The sequence below is a fragment of the Hypanus sabinus genome, chromosome 22 (assembly GCF_030144855.1).
Source record: "Hypanus sabinus isolate sHypSab1 chromosome 22, sHypSab1.hap1, whole genome shotgun sequence".
NCBI lineage: Eukaryota > Metazoa > Chordata > Chondrichthyes > Myliobatiformes > Dasyatidae > Hypanus > Hypanus sabinus.
The window spans coordinates 23,129,603-23,152,468 of NC_082727.1; the positions used below are offsets into that span (position 1 = coordinate 23,129,603).

Sequence of the window (22,866 nt, forward strand, 5' to 3'; positions counted from 1 at the left end):
TCTATTAAGAACAGGTTAAGAAGGGATCTCATATTCTACTAAATTGATTCAAAGTGTAAAGTAGTAATCAGTTGCAAAGGATTAAATGTATAGAGCCTATAATCTCTGGAGTATAAAATATATATATTTTGATATATATTCACTCCCCGCTGAACATCAACAGCTCCTTGGTAGGGATCGTAAAAAGCACCAAATTTCTTGGTGTTCACGTGACGGAGAATCTCACCTGGTTCCTCAACGCCAGCTCCATAGCAAAGAAAGCCCAGCAGCGTCTGTATTTTTTGCGAAGGTTGAGGAAAGTCCATCTCCCACCTCCCCCCCCCCCCACCCCCCCAATCCTCATCACATTCTACAGGGGTTGTATTGAGAGCATCCTGAGCAGCTGCATCACTGCCTGGTTCAGAAATTGCACCATCTCCGATCACAAGACCCTGCAGCGGGTAGTGAGGTCAGCTGAGAAGATCATCAGGGTCACTCTTCCTGCCATCACGGACATTTACATTACATGCTGCATCCGCAAAGGAAACAGCATTATAAAGGACCCCATGCACCCCTCATACAATCTCTTCTCCCTCCTGCCGTCTGGGAAAAGGCTCCGAAGCATTCGGGCTCTCACAACCAGACTATATAAGTTTCTTCCCCCAAGCTATCAGACTCCTCAATACCCAAAGCCTGGACTGACACCTTACCCTATTGTCCTGTTTATTATTTATTGTAATGCTTGCATTGTTTTTGTGCACTTTATGCAGTCCAGTGTAGGTCTGTAGTCTAGTATTGCTTTTTCTGTGTTTTTTTTTATTACATAGTTCAATCTAGTTTTTTGTACTGTGTCATGTAAACCATGGTCCTGAAAAACGTTGTCTCATTTTTACTATGCACTGTACCAGCAGTTAAAGTTGAAATGACAATAAAAGTTGACTTAACTTGATATAAAAAATGATCTCATGTTAACTTACAAGGAACTTGACCAGGTACATGCCAATATGTTTTTCTTAGTGAAAGAATCTGTATTCCAATGCTTGGCAAGGTAGCCATTGCAGAAAGCCTTTAATCATAGAGTTGTAGATTTATATTGCAGGGAAACAAGCTCTTTGGCCCAAGTCGTACATTCTGCCCGAGATACCTTCCTGAGCTAGTCTCATTTGTCTGCATTTAGTCCATATCCCTCTAAATCTTTTCTATCCATGTACAATTTCAGATGTTGTAATTGAACCTGATTCTACAATTCCTCAGGGCTCTACACTCCATATGCCTACCCAGGAATTGGTGTGGAAAAACTTGCCCCTCAGATTCCATTTAAATCATTCACCTCCCACCTTAAACCTATACCTTCAAACGCTAGACACACCTATCCTGGGAAAAAGACAGTGACCATCCACCTTACCTATGCAATTCATGATTTTATAGAACACAGACCAGTAACTGGCCCTTCAGCTCAAGATATGCTGAGTTATTTAAATGCCTAACTCATCCAATCCCTTCAACCTATAGAATGTACATATCCTTCCATATTTATTTGCTACCTAAACACCTCCATGCATTTACCTCCACTACCACCTTTCGAAAAGCATTCCAAGCACCTACCACTGTTTAAAAAAAACTTGCCCTGCACATCTCCTTTCAACTTACCCCTCTTGACTTAAATGCATGGCCTCTGGTATTAAACATGTGGGAAAAATACTGGTTATCTATTTACACGTCTCTACCTTATAAATCTCTGTAGGGTCAGTCTCTTGGGAAAAAAGAGTCTCCCCTTATAGTTCAAGCCTTCCAGTTCCAGCAATATTCTTGTTCAAAAGTTCAAAGTACATATAGATACAACCTCGAGATTCATCTTCTTGCAAACAGCCACAAAGAAACACAATAGAATTCACAAAAAAAAACACACAAAGATGGTCAAACACCCAATGTGCAAAATAAAGGACAAATCATGAAAACAATAAAAAGGTAAATAAATAATACACAGAACATGAACTGCAGAGTTTCAAAAGTGAGTCCATAAGATATAGGAGTAGAAGTAGGCCATTCAGCCCATCAAGTCTGCTCTGCCATTCAGTCATGGGTTGATTCAATTTTTTCAGCCATCCCCACTCCTCTGCCTTCTCCCCATACCCTTTGATGCCCTGGCTAACGAAGTGACTTGGCCTCCACATACACTCACGGCAACAAATTCCACAGGTTTACCACCCTCTGACTAAAGTAATTTCTCTGCATCTCTGTTCTAAATGGACATCCTTCAATCCTGAAGTTGTGCCCTCTTGTCCTAAACTCCCATTCCATGGGAAATAACTTTGCCATATCTAATCTGTTCAGGACTTTTAACATTTGGAAGGTTTCTATGAGATCCCCCCTCATTCCCCTGAACTCCAGAGGATACAGCCCAGGAGCTGCCAGATGTTCCTCATACGGTAACCCCTTCATAACCACAGCGGCAGTACAGCACAGAAGCAAGTAAAGCCTCATGGAGTAGTAAGCTGAACACTGGCTCATCCTTTGCCCTTAGCCCCAAAGCCTCGACCTCAGCACTTAAATCAGCTAAACATCAGTTTGTTTTGATTTTGGGTCCAGTTCCCACCACCTCAATTAAGCCTGAAGTTTCAATCTGGAATCTTTTCCGCACTGTCTCTAGCTTAATCATATTGCTTCCATATTTCTGTCATCACAACTGCAGTTGGAGTTGGAGGACTGTGGTCTCACCAACAGTTTGTAGTTTCCAACATGACTTCCCTACACTTGCACTGAATGTGCAACCAACAAAGAAAAGTATGCCAAACACTTCCTTCACCACCACTCTGTCTAAATATGCCACCATTTACTTGTTCCCCTAGGTCTCTGTGATCAACAGCACACTTTGTGCTGCCCTGGTTATAACTCCCAAAATGCATTAAATCAAACTGGTCCAAGATAAATTCCACCTGCCATTCCTTAACCCAATTTACCAGAAGATTCAGATCCTAGTGTAATAGTGGACAACGTACAATGTCTACTATGCAACCAGCTTTAATGTTGTCCATAAAGTTACTAATCACACCACCTACATTCAGAACCAAATCATTAATATACACGACAAAGTTATGAACTCCCACAGATATGGAGGCACACTCATCAACTATTCACTGTTGTGATAGTTTTATACTTTAGGGGAATCAAGGTTATAGGACCAGGCAGCAAACAAGAGTTCAGACATTGAGGCCAGCAGACTGATCAGCTATAATCTTACTGACTCACTTAGCCCACTCCCTAAATGTTCTTGTTTGTCCCAGCCAATATTTACCCCTCAATCAGAGGGTTAAACAGATTACCTGACCATTATCAAGCAATGCTGTGTATGGGAGCATGCAGTACGAAAATTTAGCTGCCAGCTTTTCTGCAGAAAATTACACACTGGCTTAAAGAATCTTCAGAGGGCCTGATGTTGTACAAGATGTCAAATAAACTATATTAAAGAAATGGGAGGACTGACAGGAGTAATTGCCACCTCAAAGGTGAAAGCACAAATGACATACCTTCAGGAAAGATGTGCAGACAAAGGGCTGCCTCTTGTTGATTGGTGCAGTACAGAAAACGTATCGCACACGGAGATTCAGTGGAATGTGTTGAATCATATCAGCCAGGAACTTGAAGTCATCAATATTGCACACAAAATAGAGTCCATCTACCTGAGAGAGGTTCACAAATATATCCTGTTTCCACAGAAAGATTTGTGAACAAGGAATAGCACATTAATTTTATATGTAGTAATAACAAATGAAAATTTCACATGGCAGAGATCTCACAGTATGTACCTCTGTAAAATACTTACAATCAGATTTGATAGGGTGGCCTCTGGGAGCTGATATGCAAACATCTCAATCTGATCTGCTGTGGGGTGCAATCCAGCTATCTGGAAATTTATGAAAATTAATAAATACATAAATGTACCCCCATACCCTGTTCCCTTCTGCAGATCATCAGCTGATCACTAGCTAATTCTCTAGGCACTGTGACTAGAGGGCACAGGAAGCCTGCAACTTTCTTTAAAAAATACTTTATTAACATATATGCAATTGTTTCATTGTTCTCGATTCAGTATTTATAAACTGGAGGTTAAAGTAAAACATTATTATTCTGTCAAGGATGCAATCCAGTTCTTGTAAGCCTCCAGAAAGCCAGTGGACATCACATGCTCCCTCTCCTAGCACAATCCGACAATCTGGGAACATGTATCCTTGGAAGAGGAGCAGGCAACCAGTCTGAAGGTACTTAACAACCTACTCCCTTTTGGTCAATGGCTAATGTTACGTATTAGTGCATATTTTGATCCTTATGGGTTGCTGCTAAGCTCCCTGTGTATTGCATACTAAATTTAATATGAGAGGGGATTCTGGTTGGATGACTTACAAGTAAAATAAATAAAGAACAAAGAACAATGCAGCACAGTCCAGGCCATTCGGCCCACAATGTTGTGTTGACCCTTAAACCCTGCCCCCCACCCATATAACCCTCCACCTCATAGTCCTTCATATACCTGTCTAGTCGTCTCTTAAATTTCACAAATGTATCTCCCTCCACCAGTGACTCAGGCAGTGCATTCCACGCACCAACCACTTCTGAATGAAAATCCTTCCTCTAATATCCCCCTTGAACTTCCCTCCCCTTACCTTAAAGCCATGTCCTCTTGTACTGAGCAGTGGTGCCCTGGGGAAGAGATACTGGCTGTCCACTCTATCTACTCCTCTTAATATCTTGTATACCTCTATCATGTCTCCTCTCATCCTCCTCCTCTCCAGAGAGTAAAGTCCTAGCTCCCTTAATCTCTGATCATAATGCATACTCTCAAAACCAGGCAGCATCCTGGTAAATCTCCTCTGTACCCTTTCCAATGCTTCCACGTCCTTCCTATATTGAGGCGACCAGAACTGGACACAGTACTCCAAGTGTGGCCTAACCAGAGTTTTATAGAGTTACATCATTGCCCCACGACCCTTAAACTCTATCCCTTGACTTATGAAAGCTAACACTCCATAATAGACAATAGGTGCAAAAGTAGACCATTCAGCCCTTCGAGCCTGCACCACCATTTTGAGATCATGGCTGATCAACTACTATCAATACCCGGTTCCTGCCTTGTCCCCATATCCCTTGATTCCCCTATCCTTAAGATACCTATCTAGCTCCTTCTTGAAAGCATCCGGAGAATTGGCCTCCACTACCTTCCGAGGCAGTGCATTCCAGACCCCCACAACTCTCTGGGAGAAGAGAGTTTCTTAACTACCCTATCCCTGTGAGGCAACTTTCAGGGATCTGGGGACATGTGCCCCCAGATCCCTCTGCTCCTCCACACTACCAAGTATCCTGCCATTTACTTTGTACTCTGCCTTGGAGTTTGTCCTTCCAAAGTGTACCACCTCACACTTCTCCGGGTTGAACTCCATCTGCCACTTCTCAGCCCACTTCTGCGTCCTATCAACGTCTCTCTGCAATCTTTGACAATCCTCAACACTATCCATAACATCACCAACCTTTGTGTCTGCAAACTTGCCAACCCACCCTCCTACCCCACATCCAGGTAATTAATAAAAAATCACGAAAAGTAGAGGTCCCAGAACCAATCCTTGTGGGACACCACTAGTTACAACCCTCTAATCCGAATGTACTCCCTCCACCACAACCCTCTGCTTTCTGCAGGCAAGCCAATTCTGAATCCACCAGCCAAACTTCTCTGGATCCCATGCCTTCTGACTTTTTGAATAAGCCTACCGTGTGGTAGCTTGTCAAATGCCTTACTATAATCCATGTAGATCACATCCACTGCACTACCCTCATCTATATGCCTGGTCACCTCCTCAAAGAACTCTATCAGGCCTGTTAGACATGATCTGCCCTTCACAAAGCCATGCTGACTGTCCCTGATCAGACCATGATTCTCTAAATGCCCACAGATTCTATCTCTAAGAATCTTTTCCAACAGCTTTCCCACCACAGATGTAAGGCTCACTGGTCTATAATTACCCGGACTATCCCTACTACCTTTTTTGAACAAGGGGACAACGTTCGCCTCCCTCCAATCCTGTGGACAACGATGACATAAAGATCTTAGCCAAAGGCTCAACAATCTCTTCCCTCGCCTCGTGGAGCAGCCTGGGGAATATTCCGTCAGCTGCACATTAGTTCCTCAGGGCCACCCAGCTTCCCAGTACCACAAACGTAACAGCTAATCTCACCTAATCCAATCCAACAGTTAAACCCATTTATATTCTCACCCAGTGTGCCTTGTAATTGATCTGTGGGACTGGGCAACAGTACAATCAACATTTGAAATACAAACTCTCTTTAAAGTACTGTATGTAAAAATACTTTAACTAGATAATATTCAAATGCACTCTTTGTTATAGTTACTTTGTTTTTGATGAACATTGGTTCATGTTGGTGTTCTTAGTACTGAGAACACAACCCAAACTCTTAGTAATTTTGATTTTGGAAACACTGGGTTACAAAAGGCATTCAGAAATCTGTACAGACTGCTCCTGCCTTACACCAAACCTATATCTTATTCTCCTTGGCGGTCATAGTAATACACTATGGAAAAAAGGCATTTCAACTTTTTAAAAAATATTAAGTAAAGCTGGCAAGGCAATATTTAGTATCCATCTTCAATTGCACTAAGTACAATAGCAATCACAATCAGGTAGCATTACTGTTTCCCAGACTGCAATGAATCCGAATTAATGGCCTCCAGATTATCAAGCCCTTAATCACTAACCCAACGTATTATATAGATGCAAGACAAAGTTTGTGAACACTTTGCAATTACCTGGTTTTCTATATTAATTACTCATAAAATCTGGTCTGATGTTCATCGAAGTCACAATAATTGGCAAATACAATCCACCTAAAATTAATAACACACAAATAATTGTACTTTTCATGTCTTTATTGAATACATTTAATCATTCACAGTCCAGGCTAGGAACAAGTATGTGAAGCCTTATATTTAATAACTGGTAGAACCTTCTTCAGCAACAATAACCTCCACCAAACGTTTCCTGTAGCTGCTGATCAGACTTGCACAATAGCAAGGAGGGATATTCGACCATTCCTCCTTACAAAACTGGTTCAAGTTCATCAATATTTTTTGGATACCTTGCATGTGCAGCCCTCTTCAGGTCATGCCACAGCATCTCAAATGGGTTAAGGTTTGAACTCTGAGTTGGCCATTCCAAAACACAAATTTTCTTCTTTTTAAACCATTCTGTTGTTGACTTACTCCTGTGTTTCAGATCATTGTCAAGCATTACATGAAAGACCACTATCCTGATATTCTCCTATGAAATGTATTGATACAATTTTGAATTCATTGTTTCCTCAACAACTGCAAGCTGTCCAGGCCCTGAGGCAGCAAAGCAGCCCCAAACCATGATGCTCCTTCCACCTTGCTTCATAGTTGGGATGAAATTTTGGTGTTGGTCTGTACTGCTATTTTCCTTCAAACATAGCAGTGTGTATTTCTGCCAAAAAGTTCAACTTTTGTCTCACATGTTCACAGACCGTTGTCCCAGAAGCACTGTAGAACATCCAGGTGGTCTTCTGCAAACTTGAAACATACAGCAATTTTTTTTGGAGAGCAGTGGCTTCCTCTGAGGTGTCCTTCCATGAACACTATTCCTGCTCAGTGCTTTTCTTATAGTGGACACATGAACAGAAACTCTAGCAATATCTAGAGATTTCCACAGGTCTTTTGCAGTTACCCTTGGGTTCCTTTACACCTCCTTCAACATTGCATATTATGCTCTTAGTGTGATCTTTGCAGGATGCCCACTCCTAGGGAGAGTAGCAATACTGAGTTTCCTCCATTTGTAGACAACTTCTCTTACTGTGGACTGATGAGCACCTAGGTCTTTAGAAATGCTTTTGCAGCCTTTTCCAGTTTCATGCATTTCTACAATTCTTCTTCTAAGGTCCTCTGAAAGTTGCTTTGATCAAGGCATGGTGCACATAAACAGATGTGTCTTGAAAAGACCACCCACAAACAAGAGAGAGACTCTGTAGATGCTGAAAATCCAAGCAATTAAATGCTGGAGGAACTCAGCAGACCAGACAACAGCTATGGAAAAAGTACTGTCAACGTTTCAGGCCGAGGCCCCTCATCGGGTCCTGCTGAGCTCCCCCAGCATTTTTGTGTGTTTCTTTCTTGAGAAGAGCAGGCTCTATCTGAAACCTGATCTTGTGGGTCCATTTTAGAGAGCAGGGCATGTCTACAACCCACACCTCGAATCTCATCTCATTGATTGGAATACCTGACTCCAAATAGCTTTTGTAGAAGGTACTATCCCAGAACCTAGACTGTGATTGTTTAAATAGTGTACTCAGTATTGACGAGAAGTAGTACAATTGTGTATAATTAGCTTGGGCAGATTCTGTTTGTCTATTATTGTGACTTAGATGAAGATTGGACCACATTTTATGAGTAATTAATGTGTAAACTTCTCCTTGCAACTGTATGTTCTGATATTAATCCTGTCTTTAACAATATTGCACCCTTTCTCTCATTCTTTCCGACAGCCTTCAATGAAAAAGAATTCTGTGTCTACCTGTCTTCCCTTCCTCCTTCCACCTTGCCCTTCCCTGGTTTTCAAGTTAAATAAAATGATCACCTCAATGGAATCAACAGGCCGACTCAGAATCTCTTTTAGCACAGGAAGGTCATCGCGATTCATTGTGGTAACTTCTCCCTCTTTAAACGCTGTGGAGAACCTGCCAGCTCTTCCAGCAATCTGCAAAGCCTGGGAGGTGGTTATCCTGTCCATCTCCTTCTCTCCCTTTTCATTTATATTTGGCTTCGTGAGGGAATTGAAGATAATCCGTTTTATACTCCTGCACAAGAGACAATGGTTGTTGTGTTGTAAAATTATCAAAAAGAAAAAACTTGCAGTTGGAAACTTGGAAGAAAAGCAAAAAGTGTTGGAAATACTGAAGAATTCAGTCAGCATCTGTTAAGAAAAAAAGTTAACATTTTGATGATTTTTTTTTATCCAAATTAGAAGTTGGAAATAAAAGAATTATGCAGCACAGAAATAGGCCTTTACAGCTCACCTTTTCCATGCCAAACATGATACCCATCTACGCTAATCCCATCTGCTCGTATTAGGGCCAGCACACTTTTCTTATCCAAATGGCTTTAAAATGTTGTATATATATTTGTCTCTATCACATTCTCTGAAAGCAAGTTCAAAATTTATCATCCTCTGAGTGAAAAAAAACTTACCCCTCACTTCTTTAAAATTTCCCCTTCCACCTGAAACCAGCATCCTCCCAGTTCTAGACTACCATGCCTGTGAAAAATATTTTAACCATCTCATCTGCATCTCATTTTACAAATCTTCATAAAGTCACCCCTCAGTCTCCAACATTCCTTTGAGAATAAATCCAGCCTATCCAATTTCTCTTTTTAACTACAGCCCTCCATTTCATTGTGGTGAATCTCTTCTGTGATCTCCTGCTACCACATCTCCTTCTTATATGGCGATCAGAACTATATACAAAACATGTATTTTTTAATGAATTAGTGCAGAGATGAGGGAATGATAATGATATTGTAGACATCAAAAATTAGTAGTATCAGTTACTAAAGATGCTGAAGACTTGTTACTCAGTACTCAACCTGCCTGGAGATGGTATTAATTTGTTTCGCACCATGAGGGCAGAGAAGAAAATTCTAGAACTGATAATAGAACTCGGAGGACTGAGATAGGGTGAGAATTTGAGCAAGTTGGGACTTTATTCATTAGACTGTTGGAGAACGAAGGTGTGTATGGAATCATGAGGTGCATAGACAGGGTAATGCAGTCCTCAGCTTATTTATGCTCCTCACTATTCGATATACCTGAGGGTTAGGGAAGCAAGAACTAGAGGCTATATGTTTAGAGAGGTTTAATAGGAATCAGAGGGGCAACATTTTCATCCAGAGGGTGGTCAGTATACGGAATGAACTGCCAGAGAAAGTGCTTGAGACAATATATTAAACATTTAAAAGGCACTTTGACAGATACATGGAAAGGAGATGTTCTGGGACATGGGCCAGGCGTGAGCAAATGGGGCTAACCTAGATGGGAATCCTGGTTGGCATGGAGCAGTTGAGCAGTTCAGTCAAAGGGCCTGCTTCCATCTGTTGACTATGGCTCTAGTTCTAAGGTATAAATCACAACTTTTTTGATTCCTTTTTTGGTGACCCATTGTGTCGGGGCAATTCACAGTACAGGGTGTCTTCTGCAGTTAAAAGTGTGCCCAAATACACAGATAGCTTCCTGCCTTTTACTGTCGACAATGGTGTGGTCAGCTCCACAATGCAACAGTCTACAGATGCTCACTGTTGATACCTGGAACATGATACATGGGCCACTACAGTAAGCTTCTATGGATGTGTGACGGAGAGTTTATTGACTGGCTGCATCAAAGCCTGATATGGAAACACCAATGCTCTTGAGCAGAAAATCCTACATAAAGTAGTGGATACAGCCCAATCCATCACATGTAAACTCTTCCAACCAATGACAGCTAAACAGAACGTTCTCGCAGGAAAGTATCATCCATCGTTAAGTATCCCCACCACCCAGGTCTTTTCACTGCAGTCATCAAGAAGATGGTACAGGAGCCTTAGGACTCACACCACCGGGTTCAGGAACAGTTATTACCCCTCAATCATCAGCCTCTTGGACCAAAGGGGATAAACTCACTCAACTTCACTTGCCTCATCATTGAAATGTTCCTAGAAGCTATAGATCCACTTTCAAGGATTCTTCATCTTACGTTTTTGATACTTATTGCTTACTTATTTATTCTTTCTCTCTTTCTTTTTGTATTTGTACAATTTGTTGTCCTTTGCACACTGGTTGAACGTCCAAGTTGTTGTGGGCTTTCATTGATTCTATTATGGTTATTATTCTAGTATAGATTTATTAAGTATATCTACAGGAAAATGAATTCAGGGTTGTACATATATGGTGACATATATGTATTTTGTTAATATATTTTGAATTTTGAACATCATAAGAGGAGAAAACAACTTTCAAAAAATCTGTGAGCCGTACACCCATGATAAGAGAGTAAACGTTTACAAATCAATGGTATACTCACAAGTTCAAGCCCATTCCAATGGCATCAGTAGCAACCATGATCTTACAGGGATCGTCTGGATCATTAAATTTCTTTGCTTGAGCCAACTTTGTTCCTATGGTAATGATAAAGACAAAAATCAGTAAATCAGATCATAACACAAATACAACAGAACAATGTATTATGTACTTTATAAATTGCAAGGGCCGTAGTTCTGATCCTCGGGGGATACCACTAATCACTGGTATCCAATGGCAAAATTATGCCTCTACCAACATCTTCTGTATCCCATTCAGCAGGCTTGAGATCATGCAAGTCATTGCTAGTGGTGAGTGAGTGCAAGATTTAAAAGCGGGGCTTATCATTGTTCCTTTGGAATACCTAATGTTTTAAAAAGTTCTAAGAATAAGCAAATAAATTATAGGCTGGTGAGCCTGAAGTCAGTAGTGGATAAATTAGTTAAAGATATTCTAAAGGACCAGATATTTAAGCATTTGGATAGACAGGACTTGATTAGGGATAAGTCAACATGACTTTGTGTATGGGAGATTGTGCCTAAACCATTTAAAAAGCTTTTCAATTGGGTTATCAGAAAAGTCACTGAAGGATCCAAATGGACTTTAGCAAGGCCTTTGACAAAGTTCCACCTGGGAGGCTAGTCAAGAAAGTTTAGTCACTTGGCATTTAAGATGAGGTAGTAATTTAGATTTGACATTGGCTTCATAGGAGAAGCCAGACAGTGATAGTAGATGGTTAACTCTCTGGTTAGAGACCTGTGACTAACAGTGTGCCGCAGAGATCAGTGCTGGGTTCATTTTTGCTTGTTATTTATATCAACGATCTGGATGATGAGGTGGTAAACTGGTTCAGCAAATTTGCAGATAACACCAAGTGGACAGCAAGGAAGGCGATCAAAGCTTGCAGCGGGATTTGGACTAGCTAGAAAAATGTGCTGAAAAATAGCATAAGGAATTAAATGCACGCAAGTATGATGTGTTACACTTTGGGAGGGCAAACCAGGATAGGACTTACATAGTGAATGGTAAGGCACTGAAGGGTGTGGTAGAACAGAGGGATCTGGGAATACAGATCCATAATTCCTTGAAAGTGAAGGTAGATAGGGTCATAAAGAGTGCTTTTGGTACAATGGCCTTCATAAATCTAAGTACTGAGTACAGAAATTGGGATGCTATGTCAAAGTTGCATAAGACTTTGGTAAGGCCAAATTTGGAGTGCTGTGTGCAATTCTGGTCACCTACCTACAGGAAAGATGTAAGGTTGAAAGAATACAGAGAAAATTTACAAGGACGTTGCCAGGACGAGGGTGAGTTATCGGGAAAAGATGAATAAGTTAAGTCTTTATTCCCTGAAGCGTTGGAGGATAAGGGGAGAAGGGATGGAGTTATAGAAAATAATGAGGGGTATAGATAGGGTAAATGCGTAAGCCAGCTTTTTCCACTGAGGTTGGGTGAGACAAGAATTGGAGGTTAAGGGTGAAAGGTGAAACATTTAAGGGAAATATGGAAGGGAACTCCTTCACTCAGAGAATGGTGCAAGTATAGAACATGCTGCCACAGAAGTGGCGGGTGTGGATTCAATTTCAACATTTAAATTTGGATAGGAGGGATATGGAGGCCTATGGTCCAGGTGTGAGTGGATGAGAATAGTTCATAATGGAGTCAGAAGGGACTGTTTTTGAGTGTAGTGCTCGATGATTACAATTACATACATGCTGTACAATCTCTTCATCCAGTCATCAGTGGCCCAGCTGCTCAATGTGCCATGGTTTATAGTGACTCACTCACTTCCTCTCTGTTCATGCTTACACAGGACAAAATGTATAAAGAAAACAAGGTTTGGAAAAAGTAACGTCATACAAAAGTGAAATGATAACGTAATACTAGCATCTACCACTGGATTCTTGGATGGCAAACTCGGTGACTGAGAAAGCAGAGACCCGTCGCTCTGCATTGCACCAGTGGAGGCTGGCTCTTAGCATACTCTCTGAGATAATCAACACAACAGATAAAGAACAACACTGCCAGAATGTTATATGGTCAAGCACAGGAAGAAGAGCCATAGCACACTGCTGGCAAGCAGGAGTATGATCCTGCAGTCCACATCAATCTTTCCTTTTTGTGACTGCACTGAATCAATTCATTTATGCTGCATGGTATAAGATCTCAAGCAGGAAGATAAGGGAATTGAACAGTTACCAAAAATTGGCTTTCAGTTAAATCCCCAACATAAACATCCTTCCCCACAGTAAATATACAAATCCAAATAATTCACAAGCTGGGGAACTTTTACAGTAGGCAGGTTAACTGATCCTGCACTAATCAAGTCACACAACTGTTTTAGTCGGAGAACTCATCACTTCAGTTACTGCTCCCACCATGTGCAAAAAGACTGAATGATCTTTTATATATCAATGCAAGGCTCTCCTTTCCAGCATTACTTTTCCATGATGTGAATTATTCACATGTGAAACCACAACCATGGAAGCTCAGGATACAGCACAATGACAGAAGTCAGGACCTATGCGTACTTGGGGAAAGCACAGGCCTACTGGAGATTTCAAGGAAATGTTACTCCAGCATGAGGCAGTCCCAATGGGAGCGTCATGAAACAGCTCTATATCATGAAACAGAACCACTGGGGGTAGGGGAAATCAGTGTTCATGCAAGAGCCAGTGCCTTTGAGTATGAGGTCCAGCTGACAGAGGGATGGGGGGAGGGAACAGGAATAGGGTTAGAAATCAGCAAAACTATTCTCCAGCCAGTGACAGAACTGTGATAATCACCGAATCATAATGGTCAGAAACAGACTCTTTTGTCCATGAAGACTGAAGTCTATTTATACAAATCCCATTTGCCCACATTAGACTTGTACCCCTCTATTCCTATCCATACCTGTTCAAATACCTTTTAAATCCTGTAATTATATCTGTCTCGATCAATTCCATTGGCTGCTTGCTCCAAATAATCACCAACCTCTTGTGTAGAAAAACATGACTTAGATCTCGTTTAAATTCCCCACTCCTCCCAACTCCACATTCAATCTGTGCCTAAGTCTGGATCAGAGAAAGTACTTGTGGGTATAACAGAGGCCAGCATCTCATTGACTGGTGATTGGTCAAATGACTTGTTGACCCCCCCCCCCCCCAAGAAATCCTAAGCAAATTTAGGCATTTAATAAAGTCTGAACAGAAAAACACAAGTGTGTTCAAGAACTGTTATAAATCCTTTGCCTGTCAAGCTCAGTGTGTCCTGCAAGTTAGTTTTAAACTAGCAGCCTATAAGTTCACTGCGAACATATACGTCTGAATAAACAGACTAAAACTTTAAAAAATGAGCATAAATAATTCTCCAAATGCTTGTGCATTTGAGTTAAGACAGGAGTAACTTCATGGATTAACGTCATTACATGTGGCACTCAAGAGTCATAGCACAGAAGCAGACCTTCCAGCCCACCACATCCATGTCAACCATCAGGGTAGCACAATCACTTCAGCTGCATTTCAGATTCCAATTATGCCTTAGAAAAAAAAGATTTTCATCAATTATCTCTTCTTTACCCCCTATTTTATACCCATGACCTCTAGTCCTCAACACTTCCACCTCCCACTATCTAGGTCCTTCATTTTGTATACTTCTATAAGATCTCCATAAGACCATACAGTAGCAGAAATAGGCCACTTGGCCCATCTAGTTTCCTCCACCATTTTATCATGGCTGATCTATCTTCTCTCTTTTCCCCCAATCACACATCTCTGCATTAAAATTTATTTACCACATCTGTCATTTTTTTGGCCAGTTTCTATGCAAGCAATTCCTTGAAGAGGTGCTGATACAGGTGAGTTTCTCCTTTATAAAGCTGCCAGTTGTCAGGAATTCAAAATCATGAAGCAACTGACTGCTTACAATGCTGGTAAGTTTGGCAACCAAAGGACACCTACAGGATAATTGGGAAAAGGACACAGAAGACTTAAGGAAATGTTTTACTACAGAGCTATAATCTAGAACCCTGAACCAGACCATTGAACCAGATGCAATCATAACTTTTTAAAAGGAATTGGAAAAATACACAAAGCAAACATTTTAATTATAAGGAAAGAACAAGTTTTGAGACAATCAGAAAAGATCTAAGAGTTTGAGAGATTATTTTTGAATTTTCACTCTCCTGAAGACCATTGCTCATAATTTTCTATGCCTGAGTCACTGAAAATTATATCCTTTGTAACCAAATCCACATTTTGTCAGCTAAACATTCACCTCCAGACCCAGATACCTCAGTTTATCTCAGCTTTCTCTTCGATAGTTTTGTACCAATGTAGCCATTGTCCCAAATACAAATTTACCGCAGTTCTAACAACACTCTTCATTGCATCAAATAGACTCAGTTTACCATTAACAAGTTCTCATTGATCTTCAATTACAAAATAACAAGTAGTACCTGGTGGAAGACTGCCATAGATTACTGCACATTCCAGTCCTCGAGCCTCAATCTGACGACTCAAAGCATAGATGTCAGTTTTACTGAAGCACACAATACAGTCACCAGGGCGGAGGTTATCAAGAGACTGCAGAGCAGAGTCCAAAACAGTCAACGGAGTCAGCCGTTCATAAGTTTTAACCTAATTAATACATCAATTTATTAAAAACAATTCTGAATGAAATATATGACAAAGCAAGTCATTACAATCACATGATACAAACTCCAGCCCCAATCCCCAGAAGGTGACATGGTTGTAGAAATTCTCAGATTAAATTATACCACTTAAGCCTAATGTACAGTTCTACTCTAATCAGGTGACAATTCAGGACACAAAATATTAGGTAGGAATAACAGCTGTGGTGATAGAGGACAGAACAGGCATGAGGGAGGCCAGAAGTGAGGAATGCAGAGTGGGGAAGTAAAGAGAATGTAACAACTTCATGTTTTAAGGGGTGCAGCTTAAGGCATAAGGAATCACCAAGCAGAGAAAGCAAGACAGAAAGGTAGTCTTGGGTATTGCAGAAGGCACCTTGCTCCAAAGCATTCCAAACATGAGGAAATCTGCAGATGCTGGAAACCCAAGGAATTCATACAAAATGCTGGAGGAACTCAGCAGGCCAGGTAGCATCTAAGGAAGAGTAAACAGTCAACATGGAAAAAGGAAGAAGGCAAGATATTTGGACTGAGAGGTAAATGGATCAGCCATGATGAAATGACGGAGCAGACGAGCTTCTATATTTTATGGTCTTAACTCTGGATCTTAAAGGATGTTCACGGCTGGATGAAGAAAACAAAGGAAGCATGTGGAAAACTAAAACACTGGAATGCCATGCTGTACAGGTCCAAGAATCCTTGAAGGTGGCAGCACAGTATATAGAAAGTGGTGAGAAAGAGATGTTGACTTCATTATATAAAGAGTACTGTGGTTATGACACAATTTCATGCAAAGACCCATGTACAGTTTTGATTGCCACACTAAAGGAATAATAAATGGTCATTAAATAAGTGAATCAGGTTAAGGAGCCAGAAAACAGCACAACATCTGAATTGTGATAAGAACATCTGATTATACCACTACTTTTAATTCAGTTCTCATATGTTAGATCTTGGAGCATAAGAACAAGCAGAGAATTTCACAAAATGTATGTGTTACAGAATAGCTTTACAAGGTTCACTGGGTGCCTAACTCTCCAGAGGTTGTAATAGCATACCCAGAACAGGGGGAAGGTCCACAAAATAGACTTGAAGGTCCAATTGCCAAATTCTAAGCAACAGTGCTATTGTTCAGCAATTGTATTGCTTGCTGTAAATAATCCATTTTCTCCCCTAGGTTCAACCCAATCCTCACCCCAATTTTAAGATCCTCACCTCCACTTCTTCTCCTGTGTCATACATCAGCTCCATCACTAAGTTAATAGCTGCAGCTTCTCCACAGATATGGATTTCTTCTGCACAAAGCCCTGCAGTGAAAGTATTAAACATACTTAGAAAAGATGAAAACAGGACAAAAAACTGTAAATAAAGTATACAATTCCCATTTTACAAATTCTCCTAGGATGAAGTTTGCTCTACACTGCTCTATCACAAGGCTGTGATAGAATATTGCTAAAATCTTGTAGCCATAAAATAGCTAATAAATTTATCAAAAATACTGATACAAGCCATCTGCATATTAGGAATATATAGCTGGCAAGAAAATTGGGGATGGAATGTTGAAAAGGTCTGTTAACAGAACCCAAAAGGACTAACAAGGCTAAGTGTGCATGGGTGAGGTTGCCTGAGACAAAGGTTGATAATCTAATGGCCAGCAAGTATGTTGTCCATCAACAAACTAATACATTTGCAGAACGTAACAAACTAGCAAAATGTAGGTGTTTCAGCAGCTATGACCTCTTGGTGAGGCAATGGGAATCTAATAACACAATCATTGTTTATGCCTTGTACACATAACCTGTTATTCAGAGGAATCTCACCATCAACAGGAAATTCATGTGGGGAATTACATTTTATTTGGAAATAATAATTAGCCAGTAGATAAACAGAACAGCCAAATAAGGAAAGTTAAAATAAGCTCAACAAGCTAGAGATAGTTCTTGTGGCTAAGGGATCAAAAGATACTAATTTGGACAATTTGCCATTATTATATTGAGTTATGGTGCAGGCTTGAAGCTCCAAATGGATGACACCCATTTTAAATTTTCAATGCTGTTTTGTGCATTTCTAAGCAATATCTGCTACTTAACCCTCTCACGGACAAAAGCTTGAAAACAACCAAGAGACATCTATTCAAGGTAAGAAATTGATTAACCTTCTTCGAGATGTAAAGATCAACACCCAGGTGGCCAATTCAAATTAAGTAATACACCATTCTGGATTGGCATGTTTTCACCTTATGGTGCTAGTTGTAACATCGTGCTTTCAATAAACTCTATGAAGCTCCTTCAATAACATGATTTTCTCTCCAGGCAAGTAAATCATTAGAATCTGGTAAATACTAATTCCATAAGAAAGACACCACTAGTTTGAAATAAATCTGTCTCAAACATTCCCAAAATAGGTTCTGAATCAACTGGATACAGAATAAAATTGATCTGTGTTGCTTTGTCAAACACTAATCCCAAGGGATTCTACAAAAAAACTCAGAGAAAAATGATTGCATGGATAACATTGGTATCTATGGTAATCTATGCGTGGAGCCAAAAGAGATGGGGGTTGGGGGGTAGAGATCTTAAATGGATATTTTTTGCATCTGTATTTACTTAGGAGGTGGACAGAGTCTGTAGACATGACACAGTGAGGTCATGGAACCTATACAGATTACAGAGGAGGAGGTGTTTGCTGTTGAGGTAAATTAGGGTGGATAAATTCCCAGGGCCTGACAAGGTGTTCCCTTGGATCCTGTGGGAGGCAAGTGCAGAAATTGCAGAGACCCTACCACAGATACTTAAATCATCCTTAGCGATAGGTGAGATACTGGAGGATTGGTGGATAGCTAATTTTGTTCTGCTGTTTAAGAAAGTCTCTAAAAATAAGCCAGGAAATTAACCTGATATCAGTAGTGGGAAAATTATTGGAAGGTATTCTAAGTTGCAGAATATATATGTGTAAAGGAGGTTTCTTCTTTTTTCTTTGTTACTGTTGGGAAAGGGTTTCTTTTTGTTAACTAGCAGGAATGCTAATTTACTGATACCGAGAATGGTATTCCTTTGTAAACCAAATGGGGATTAATGTTCTTTCTTCTGAGTCTGTAAGCTTTTGTTGACGGGCTTTTGGGCAGATCGGCGCGAGGGGGTCGAGAGAGAGGACGCAATGCTCTAAGCTGGGCGAGGATCGGACCCCAAAGGGGGGTCCGAGGCCGGGAGATTCTCTGAGGGGGGGGGGGATGAAGCTAGATGTGCTTGGTTGACCACTCGGAGGGTCCTGAGCTGTTTGGAGAGTCGAGGAGTTCGGAGGGGATCGAATGGTGGCCAGAAGACTTCAGTAATTGAGCTCCAACGGTTGTGCACAAAGTGGTTTGGACTTTGATAAGTTTGGCGCCTTTTCTTTAATTTTCTCTTCATATATACTGTATCGTTATTAATCACTTAGTTATAGTAACCTTTATAAATTGTACTCATTTAATCGCATATGGTGTACTGTCTGTTTTTGGGCGAGGCGGGGACATCACACAGCATCCACACCAGCTGATTACCCAGTTTGGCGGGGCCGAAGGCTGCTCCCCCTAGACAAGAACGAGCTGAGCGAGCCTGAGGCGACCCAGGGAGTTACATATGAGTATTTGGATAGACATGGACTGATTAGGGATAGTCAGTATGACTTTGTGCGTGGTAGGTAGTGCCTAACCAATCTTATAGGTTTTCGAGGAAGTTACCAGGAAAGTTGACGAAGGCAAGGCAGCAGATGTTGTCTACATGGACTTTAGCAAGGCATTTGACAAGGTTCGAATGGGAGGTTGGTCAAGAAGAGTCAGTCGCTCGGCATTCAAGAGGAAGTAGTAAATTGTATTAGACATTGGCTTTGTGGGAGAAGCCAGAAGGTGGTAGTAGATGGTTGCCTCTCTGACTGGAGGCTAGTGATTAGCGGAGTGCTGCAGCATTGATGCTGAATCCATTGTTGTCATCTATATCAACAATCTGGACGACAATGTGGTTAACTGGATCAGCAAATTCGTGGATGACATCAAGACAGGTTGGTGTAGTGGCCAGTAAGGAAGACTATCATGGCTTGCAGCGGGATGTGGACCAGCTAGAAAATATGGGCTGAAAAATGGCAGATGGCATTTAATGCAGACAAGTGTTGCACTTTGGTAGGACCAACTAGGGTAGGTCTTACACAGTGAACAGCATAGTGCACTGAGGAGTGCAGTAGAACAAAGGGATCTGGGAATACAGGTCCATAATTCATTGAAAGTGGCAGCACAGATAAATAGGGTTGTAACAAAAGTTTTTGGCACATTGGCCTTCATAAATCAAAGTATTGAGTACAGGAGATGGTACGTTATGTTGAAGTCATACAAGACCTTTGTGAGGCCTAATTTGGAATACTGTGTGCCGTTTTGGTCACCTACCTTTAGGAAAGATGCAAATAAGAGTACAGAGAAAATTTACAAGGATGTTGTTGAGACTGGATGCCCTGAGTTATAAAGAAAGATTGAATAAGTTAGAACTTTAATCTTTGAAACACAGAAAATTTTGTGAGATTTGATAGAGGTATATAAAATTATGAGGGGTATAGATAGGGTAAAAGTACCGTAGATTCCGGACTACAAAGTGCACCTGATTAAAAGCTGCACGCTCTAATTTTAGAAAGAAAATCAATTTTGTACTTGTACAGGCCGCACCGGATTTTAAGCCGCAGGTGTCCCACATTGTAATATGAGATATTTACACAGAAAGATATTACACGTGAGGATTTTTTAACTTTTAATCAAATCCGTATGGTAACATAAACAAATACATATTGCAAATGCTTTTTTTCAAACAGTGCCTGTAACACAGCTACTTTTAAATATACATACATATTGGTAACACACAAATTACGTTGCGTATACTTTTTTACTGAACAGTGCATGAACAACATTCCAATATCTCCTAACGACTGGTAAAAAAAATATATATACTGCAGCCTACCAGGAAAAGTTATTGATCGCCTTCTTCATCTTCCTCCTGCGCACTAAAACCATCAAAGTCCTCTTCTTCAGTGTCCGAATTGAACAACCTCAGGATCTCGTCACTCACTTCAGTCTCTTCGTTGTCGCTCTCACTTGAGCGCACACAGTCCTCTTCATCACGCAGCAGTCCAGCCTTTCGAAACCCGCTGGTGATGGTGGATGTTGTGACACGGCTCCACGCATTTAGGATCCACTGGCAGACTTGAGTTAAAGATACTCTTCGCATGCCTCCTGTTTTGGTAAAGGATTTCTCGCCGTTCGTCATCCAAGCCTCCCACTCAACACGCAGCGCCACTTTAAATGCCCAGTTCACGCTGATGTCCAGTGGCTGCAAATACTTCGTGGTGCCCCCAGGAATCACAGCTGGAATTGAGTTTGTACTCTTGATGGCAGCTTTCACTGAACTTTCATTGTCAGCCGCTTAAAAATCACCATCGGTGGAAGCTTTAGTCCGGATGCTGTGCAGCTCAGAACACAAGTAAAATGCGTTCTCTCATGGCCACTTGTTTTCAGTGTGATGGACGAGTCACCTTTTTTATTAACAGTCCGAGTGAGAGGCAGGTCAAACATCAAAGGTACTTCATCCATATTTATGATATCATCTGGCCCGATGGAATTCTCCGCTATCTTTGTTTGAGTGAATGTGCGGAAGTTAGCAAGTTTTTCCTCGTGGTCGGGAGGGAGCTGCTGACAGAGTCGTGCGTACCCTGACGGACAGGCCTTTTCGTCTCATAAATCTAAAACACCACGATGGCCCACCTCTAAAATCTTCGATTTTCATTTTGGTGGCGATTACTTTAGCCTTCAGTCTGATCTGCACGGTGGAAACACCGCGGCCGCCTGCTCTCTGTGTGTTAACCCAGTCTTCAAGAAAGTTTTCAAGTTCGGGCCATCTGCTATGATTACCTCTGAAAGCTTTTGTCATCTTTTTGCATTGACTCAGTTCTTCACCCTGGCGTCTCCACCATCTCACCATCGACTCATTTATGCCAAGATTATGTGCAGCAGCTCGATTTCCTTCTTCAACCGCCAGATTGATCGCCTTTAACTTAAAAGCTGCATCATATGCTTTTCTTCGAGTGTTTTCCATGTTGATGAGGGTGAGTACAAATGAATGATTTACAATAATTTAATTGTGAAAGTGCGCTTGATTTATCGTACAATTTCATTGGACCTCTGTGAACTACTCATCAATTTTATTGGTCTACTGTTACGAGGCAAAATGTTTTTGGCGGCATGAAAAAAAAACATGCATTAGCCACACCGTAGTACAGGCCGCAGCGTTCAAAGCGTGGGAAAAAAGTAGCGGCTTATAGTCCGGAATTTACGGTAAGCAGGCTTTTTCCACTGAGGCTGGGTGGGCCTACAACCAGAGGTTAAGGGCCTGTTTCTGTACTGTACTTTTTTATGACTATGGCTTCCAGGCATAGCAGTTTCACAGAGTAAATTCTCTCTTGTTGATTCATCAATTAATCTCACCATCCAGACATTGGTTCAAAGGATATCATACAGTATACCCACTACACTAGCCAAATATCACATGGCTTCAATTTTGTAGAAACATGAAGTACAGGTAAAGTGTACAGCAGTATAAAGCACTTACCTAATAGTGCCCTAGTCCACGCCCAACCTCTGGAAGGATCTCTGATCATCTGGATTTCATCAATTACAGCAATTTCATCTGTAAAACATAGCAGAAGAAATAATTGCACAGTACACTCAAGGATCTCCTCATACCAAATGGCATTTCCATGTGTTCCACATACATCTAGCCCCTCCACACTCAATGCCTCTCTCATAATCCTGTTGGGATGCACTCATCCTCCTGCCACCTCCAGTGCCACTCCTCCCCTATATTACACTAACCTAGGCTGACCATAGAGTCAATACCACCACCAGTTTAAAACCACCTTACCCTGTAATTGAAATAATTGCTAGAGGGAAAGAGCCACACAGCTAATTCTTAAGGCAAAAGGAGTGTCGATTAGTCATCTGATGTGGGACTAATATGAACAAGCAGTAAAATGAGCAGTTGAACAGTATGTAAAATGTTTGTGCTGACCCAACCACATAACTCCCATTAATCAGTCATTGTTTCTCTTATGGAG

The 22,866-nt window shown here is 41.0% G+C and overlaps 1 protein-coding gene across 4 annotated transcripts in view; it reads right to left on the reverse strand.

The window, feature by feature from the left end:
- Positions 1-22,866, reverse strand: part of supv3l1 (SUV3-like helicase) — a 45,838-nt gene that overhangs the window by 4,474 nt on the left and 18,498 nt on the right. For 3 of the 4 annotated variants that reach the window (XM_059947299.1, XM_059947300.1, XM_059947301.1), the window contains 7 exons: positions 22,362-22,439; positions 16,957-17,048; positions 15,547-15,727; positions 11,113-11,206; positions 8,634-8,853; positions 3,803-3,883; positions 3,507-3,683 (listed from right to left, as the gene is read on the reverse strand). In XM_059947299.1, the coding sequence (XP_059803282.1) occupies positions 3,507-3,683; positions 3,803-3,883; positions 8,634-8,853; positions 11,113-11,206; positions 15,547-15,727; positions 16,957-17,048; positions 22,362-22,439 (923 nt within the window). Of the gene's footprint in view, positions 1-3,506; positions 3,684-3,802; positions 3,884-8,633; positions 8,854-11,112; positions 11,207-15,546; positions 15,728-16,956; positions 17,049-20,155; positions 20,190-22,361; positions 22,440-22,866 lie in introns of those variants that run through there. The other variant, XM_059947302.1, reaches the window with a different exon arrangement.